At 47.1% G+C, this 7,367-nt stretch overlaps 1 protein-coding gene across 1 annotated transcript; it reads right to left on the minus strand.

The window, feature by feature from the left end:
• Nucleotides 1–310: 310 nt before the first annotated feature.
• SHISA2 (shisa family member 2) lies at nt 311–7,043 on the minus strand. The gene is made up of 2 exons (XM_004386567.2): nt 6,662–7,043; nt 311–2,574 (listed from the first exon to the last, which is right to left on the minus strand). The coding sequence occupies exons 1-2, from the start codon at nt 6,990–6,992 to the stop codon at nt 2,021–2,023; spliced, it is 885 nt and encodes a 294-aa protein (XP_004386624.1). The 5' UTR covers nt 6,993–7,043; the 3' UTR covers nt 311–2,020.
• Between the last annotated feature and the right edge of the window lie 324 nt (nt 7,044–7,367).

The following is a 7,367-nucleotide window of genomic DNA, read 5'->3' on the forward strand; positions in this document are numbered from 1 at the left end:
GATCTCTAAGTTTAACGAGTTTCAACTGCTAACTGAAAGGAGCCTCAGAAAACAGGCTTAGCAATCTACTCCCAAAAAGTCAGCCACTGAAAACTCTACGGAGCACAGTCCTACTCTGATACACACAGGGTTCGTATTGGTCAGAGTCAACTCGACAACAATTTTTTTTTTTAAGGTAAGTAGGAATTCTGTATCCAAAACAATCTAGGGAACACATTTATTGATCCCAAAAGAACTATCTCTTTTGTGTTGTTGACATTTCCACTGGAATATGTCAAATAAGACTCACTGACTCACAGAATATACATATAAACTTCTCAGATAGCAATCATTTTCAAATATTGCTTTTAAAAAGCAATATTTATGATTTTTAGCAATTTTATCAGATTAGCAGGCTTAATAAACCATCTGAAAAATTACTAACTAGAGAGAAAATGAAAAAAACCAACTCCCCTAGAAATTCACACCATAAAGCATTTATTAATAAGTAAAATTATTTTCCCCTGCCTTTGGTTATTAAAAAAAGAATGTGATTATAGTATCTTTGTTGATACTGATTGCTGTCAGTGACTTTACATTATTGTCAGGAGACAGAAAGATAGACATAAAAATGTGTAAAAGACCACACCTCACAAAGGTTTAATTACAAATCTTGGTTTGGCTAGCATTTAGAAATGTAATTGCAAATACTTAAACTTATTTTTTTTATATAAGTAAACAATATACAAATAAATTTGCTTGAATTTCATAAGTCACAACAATGGCAATGAATACAGTTCTTGCTGAGGAAAGAGGAACAAGAACAAAGACCCAACTTGTTGGTGGAAGAAAGGCAATCTCTCTTTGAAAAGCTCTTCTCCTGACTGAACAGTCCCTATTGCCTGAAAAAAGCCATTTTGATAATGAGAGTATAAAAAGCCTCATGATTTGCAACGTAAATCTGTATCTGTAGTTTAAATTTCACTCCAAGTTTCAGACTATGGCCAAAAAGCTATACTAAGAATTACTGTAAAGCATTTTTAAAAAATTTTTAATAGGTGAAACAAGAAAACATTTTATCAGATCTAGGCAGAAATACTGACCTTCATATAACTCTGGCGATTACCTGCACTCAGAACTATATAGAAATCAGGATCTGAAAGCCAAGCTATACCACATGGCAACATTAGAAGTAACTTGGAAAAGCAGCAGCTGATGGTTTGATTTACATTTTAAAAACATCTAATTATTGCATCTTCTCAGATGTCACTGGAAGGCCAGGAAATTCAAAGATACCCTCGAAGGGGATGAATGGTTTTATTACTACACCACCCACTCTTTCAAGATTAAAATAATCCTAGAGTTCTGAAATGTCTTCATTAGTTAAGTGACTATACAATTTCTTTCAGTCTCTTTTTAATGTAGAAAATCACTTCATAATACGATCTCTACAGAAGATAAAAAAGCACAATCACAAAATAGACAAAAAAATACATATATATTTTATACACTGAAATTAAGATGTGCCTGTGAAATACTGAGATCAATGACGAATTTCAGAGTGTTCAAGTTGGTTTCCTTTTATAATGGCCACGTAATTTATGTCTTCCTCTCAACCTTGGGTATTTATTAAAAAAAGGCCCAAGTAAAAAGGTAGGTAGGTCACAGCAATTCTGATCTTGTGGAGATAAAAACAAAATAGAAATAATAATAATAATGATATAATAAAACCCTTAATCTTTCAGTTTACACGATTCTTTTGATACCTGTACCTCGGGGGCACTTAAGGGCTCAGGCATCTGTCACTGTGTAACCATCAGAAACAGCAGAGGCAGCTCCAGTGAATGTGCTTTTCCATCATCCATCAGTCAGGCACTTGGATGGAACATCCAGAAACGCTGAGGCAGAGATATTTGCACGTGGTATGGGGCAAATGCACCCATCATAAGGAATCGTGCCACAAATGCCATCGACATGCATGGCCTCTCACAACAAGGCATCTCTGCAGGTTGGCTGTCTGCATCTCTGACCCTCTTGGGAGTTACACCGTCACCACCGGGAACATCTTCTGCTCACTGGTAGTGTGGGGGAAAGGGGACTGGATCTGCCTGTAGCCAGTCTGCAGGCCGTCCATAAAAGGGGGCACGGGTGGCATGGGTACCGAGTCATGTTGCACCGTGTACCCCACATAGGACGGGTGCAGGTACTGCCCCTGGTGAGGCACGATCTGGGTGGCCTGCTGGCAGTTCAGCACGGAGAAGTTAGTGGGCATGTTGACATACACGTTGTTCATGGTCCCCTCTGGCAAGCAGCAGTTGGTCTGTGACCTCGTGGGGGGGCCCCGGGCGCCCGAGTTGGCGCTGGAGCTGGAGCTAGCAGCTGTGCTAGACTGGCGAGAGGAAGACCCTCGGGATGTGCTGGCGCTGGGGATCATGGGGATGGTCTCCATCAAGCGGCTGCCCCCAGGGGCTCGGCTCTGCTGGGGTTCCTGCTTGGGCCGGAGGCATCTGCAGCAACAGGCTGCCACGAGGGACCCCAAGATGATGAAGGCAACAAACACGGAGCCCACAATGAGGAACGGGACGTAGATAGGCACTGAAGAAAAGAGCAGAGACACAAAATCATGACACTCTAAGAATGCAGTACGATTCTGTGATGAGCAGCATTTATACGCAGAGTGAGGGACAGAGGCTGGGCCAGTTTATTCATTCATTATCAGCCCACAACATGCTCTGCCCTTTAGCAGGTGCTTAGGAAAGCTGGAGTTCCTGGATGGTGCAAATGGTTAATGTGCTCAGCTGCTAACCGAATGGTTAGAGGTTTGAGTCCACCCAGAGATGCCTCAGAAGAAAGACCTGGGGATCTACTTCCAAAAAAGCAGTAAATGAAAACCTTACGGAGCACAGTTCTACTCTGACAGTCATGAGGTCGCCATGAGTCAGGACTGACTCAACAGCAACTGGCTGACTGGTTGGTAGAAAATGTGGTAAGGCCCTCTAGGCACGGTGTTCAGCTCTCCCAAAGCAGAAGTGCTAATATTTACAGTTAGACTCGCCATTGCAATATTGCTGGAGGCAAATATCCAACTTGGTTAAAAAAAGAAAAATCCATAAGCAATATGGATTTAATGTTTTAAGATTATTATGGCTCTAAAATTCCTACCATATCTGAACTGCCCAAACTTACGTCGGCCCTGATAAAACCCGAAAAACCAAACCAGTTGCCACTGAGTCGATTCCAACTTATAGCAACCCTACAGAACAGAATAGAACTGCCCCATAGGGTTTCTAAAGAGTGGCTGTTGGATTCAAACCACTGACCTTTTGGTTAGCAGTCAAGCTCTTAACCTTTGTGCCACTTGCCCTAATGGATAGGTGAAAAACGAAGATAGAAAAAATGATGCATTCAAATTGTGGTGCTGGCAAAGAATATTGAATATACCAGGGACTGCCAGAAGAACAAAACCTGTCTTAGAAGAAATACAACCAGAATGCTCCTTAGAAGTGAGGATGGCGAGACACTGGCTCGCTTACTTTGGACTTGTCATCAGGAAAGACCAACTGCTAGAAAAGGACATCATGGCTGGTAAAGTAGTGGGTCAGCGAAAACGAGGGAAACCTTCAATGAGATAGACTGACACCAGTGGGCTCAAACATACCAGTGATCATGAAGATGGCGCAGGACCAGGCTATGTTTAGTTCTCTTAGAAATAAGGTCGCCATGAGTTGGAGCCAACTCGAGGGCAACTAACAACAGACAGTTGTAGGATCTGCATAGTAACAATGAGTTTAAAAGTCTTTTTCTCCCCCAGAAAACTATTTACACTCCTTTACCATTTTTTAGCAAGTTCTTTTTTCACAGGCAAATGAATAAAAAAATTAGGTCAGACTCTAACCACTACTATTTCTCAACAGTCTGTAAGGTGCAGGAGGTCAAACAAGGGTTTAAAAAAAAAAATCTAAAATCTCTTGCTTAGCTAAAGTGCTAGCCCTTGGGTGGGAGGCCTAGCATAAGGCATTGAGCAGTGGAAAGGTAAAGTTACTTAGGGGTGGAGGAAGCTATTCCAGCCAGCAGACCACCACAAAAACATGTACTGAGAACAAATGTAGGGAGCAGCAAGCTCAAGGAAGCAGGGCCACCCACAGGGAGCCAAGAAGGCGCCCAAGTAAGACGAGGGGGGCTGAGGTGGAGCAGGGAAGCCTGAGGTTGGACCCGGGATTCTCTGTGAAGAACTGGGAAAAGCCTGGACAGCATAAAGCAATGGTCAAGATACATAATAAGTGAGGTTTATTTTGAAAACCTGTAAAAAATAAAAATAACCTTCTAGTAAAATCAATAGCATACTCCATTTTAAAATTAGATAGCACTCCAAGGCTTTCACAAGCTAGCCCCATAGGCTGATGGGGGCAGGACCAGGAGAAAGGCGCCTGCAGAATGCCTCTGAACCACTTGTGTGGAATTCCACCCTGGGCTATCCAGCACCTCAAGTTTCTGGTATGTTCCTGATGGATCTCCTTGACTCTTTGATTGAAAAATGCACGAGGACAGGGACTAGATCTTACTGGTCTTGGCAAAGCATGGTGCTAGCACAGTCATATGGGAAAGCCCTTTAGGAAGGAGAAAGAGTCAAGTTCTCCGGCACCTCTAAGGTCCGGTACTTTAAATCATTTGGCTGTCCATGGGAAAAATGAACTTCGTAATTATGCACCTTCTCACTGCTCTAGTCTTCCTGGAGTCAGTGCTTTTAGGATATAGTTCCACTTGGAGTCACAGAGAAACAATGCTGTACAAATAAAAAGTACTTTATAAGTACAAAGGCTGACGACTGAGTTCCAAAGCTGAACAGAGCAAGTACTATATAACCATATACCCACTGCTGTTCAGTCGATTCCAACTCATAGCGACCCTATATGACAGAGTAGAACTGCCCCATAGGGTTTCCTGCACTACCAGGGCCCCTAAATACCATACGGAGTGCCCCTTTAACAGGTAGAAACACTCGCTGCAGAATCTGCGGCACAGTTTTCCAAGAGTATTTCTGTTCTAATTATACTGTCACTTCAGGCTAACTAGAGTCTTGGAGCAGCGGCTGCTGGGCTTTTTCCCATGCATGCTATAAATACTTCATTCTCTAAGACACCAGCACCCCAAATAAGTTATCAAGGAAGTAAACAAATAACAGTAAAAGTGGTAAGAAAAATACCCCGAGCATGAGAGCAAAACCCAGCTGAAATCAGTGTAGTTCATAAGAGTTTTTTGGGAGAAATAACTGTTCTCTTCCCAGGATTTTTACTTGGTAGCATAAATACCTACACAGGGTAAAGAACGCTGAGTTAACTATCAGCACTCAGCACCGCTTAATTAGACAGTAGTTGTCCTTGATTGCAGAAAAGAATGGTGAGGAACAGAATTTTTAGGAAGAAAGGGTTTAAAAGTAGAATGAGGAACACACCCATGCACAACCCATGGTGTCAGAAAACCGTCTGCCCACTACTGATTTGTCCAAAGACCGCTGACAAGCCCAACTTAGCAGACACATCACTGCAGCAGACAGACTTTGGTTTCTCAAGCTTGACTCCGCAGCCACACGCTCTGCCACGCTGTGCTTGCGTGTTAAAATGGCACCTTTTCTGGAATTACCCTCAGTTCTCCTCTCTTCAGATTCAAGCAGCAGACCAGGGGAGGAGCATGCTAATACGTTGCTTGGCTGCAAAGAGAAGGGCACTGGATGGTCTTCCCTCTTACCAGGCCCCAGGAGACAGCTCTGTAAACACAGGAAGCCACTCACTGCCAACAGCTCAGGTAGCTCAAACCCCACGCTTAGGATACTGGTCAGAAGTCCTCTAGGTAAGCAGAAACTGCCTCAGAAAAAGACCTCCCTCCACATGTTTGCCGCTTGACCTCTATCCCTGCCACCCCAGAACTAAATCCTCCCTCACACTCACACATACACCCCTTAGTTACTGGTGTATATTCTCAAGGGAGTCAGCCTGGGAAGGCTTCTGAAGAGTGGAGGAAGTGGAACCTATCCAATTCGGTCACAGATTTGTTCACTTTACAACTCTGGCAATTTGGAAAAACAAAAAAATTAAGAAAAAAAGGCAGCCATAAAGAGCAAGGTTAGGCCGGCTCTGATGTCATACCTAACAAGTCTGTTGTGGCAAGAACTGGCCCAGAGACCCGAGGCCTAGCCCACCGGCAGGGGAGGGTTAGAAGTTCCCAGGTCTGATATAGGGCATCACCAAGGGGAAAGCCCTGAAGAGCTGCCTTCCTTCCGAGGGGACTTCACGAAGTGCCACTGCCAGGCCCTCACCGAAAGGAGCGCGTCCCCGCCGTTTCCTCGGGCACCCCCAAGGAACCCCTTACTAGAATTTAGACGTATAGAGACAGGAGATACGAGAGGGGCACAGGGACCCTGGACAGAAGGAATTTGGTTGATGTCTGCGGCCTACCCTGTATGGTTTTCTTGGGAAAACCCCACCACCTTTCTGCTGATAGATGGGGAAACTGAGACCAGGGAGGTGAACTGGCTTCCCACTTCGCACAAATTACTAGGCTCCGCAGGTGCTTTTCTGCAGTGTCGGTGCTCCTACTTCCTTCCCTTCCCAGGCTCCTGGGTCTGTGTCGTGGGGACACAGCCAGCCTTCCTCCCTGTTCGTCGCGCTCGGCCCCGCCGTCCTACCTGCCGAGCCGTCGAGGCCGTCTTTGTCCGCTCGGCCAGGCTCACCGGCGCCCTGCTGCTGGTCGTTGTCGCAGCCGCCCTGGTCCAGGCGCGCCTCGGCGCTGGAGCAGCAGTACCGCAGGGCGCAGCTGCCGCAGCAGATGGTGGCGTCGCCGCCGTCGAAGCGCTCGGGGCACTGGAAGCCGATGCGCCAGACGCCCTGCGCGTCCAGCCAGCCGTGGCAGTACTCGCCGCCCGCCCGCGCGCCCGCCGCCAGCAGCGCGCCCAGCAGCAGTGGCAGCAGCGAGGCGGCGTTCCCGGAGGCTCCGGCCGGGCGGCGGCCGCCCCACATGGTCTCACCCTGGGCGCGGGCGGCGCAGCTCCAGAGGGCCAGGAGAGGTCTCCGGGGAGTCGGGTCTCTCGGTGCTGCGGCCGGGGCCACCTCGCTGGACGCCCTTACTCGCGGGCCACTCCCCCCTGCCCGACGTCCAGGAGCCTCCGACCTGGTACGGCTGTGTCGCGGCTCCTAAGCCATCCCCGCCACTGTCCGGGGTCCCGGCCCTCGGTGGGGCTGCTTTGAGGGGAGTCTCTCGGAGTTGTAGCTCCCGGGGTGTAGTCAGCGGGTTCCCGAGGCTTCGCCCACAACGGGACTCTCCAAGTGCATCCCCGAGGAGACGGTCACTGAGCCCAGGTGGCCTCCAGGCACACCCGCCTAGGGCCGCGCCGC

The sequence above is a fragment of the Trichechus manatus genome, unplaced genomic scaffold (assembly GCF_000243295.1).
Source record: "Trichechus manatus latirostris isolate Lorelei unplaced genomic scaffold, TriManLat1.0 scaffold00168, whole genome shotgun sequence".
Taxonomy (NCBI): Eukaryota; Metazoa; Chordata; class Mammalia; order Sirenia; family Trichechidae; genus Trichechus; species Trichechus manatus.

What these genes read in the sequence shown, in the direction of transcription:
- SHISA2 (XM_004386567.2), bottom strand. Translation starts at nt 6,992, where the DNA reads ATGTGGGGCGGCCGCCGCCCGGCCGGAGCCTCCGGGAACGCCGCCTCG. An exon ending in CGGCCTCGACGGCTCGGCAG is followed by an intron (nt 2,575 to 6,661) that starts GTAGGACGGCGG and finishes TCTTTTCTTCAG; the next exon opens with TGCCTATCTACGTCCCGTTC.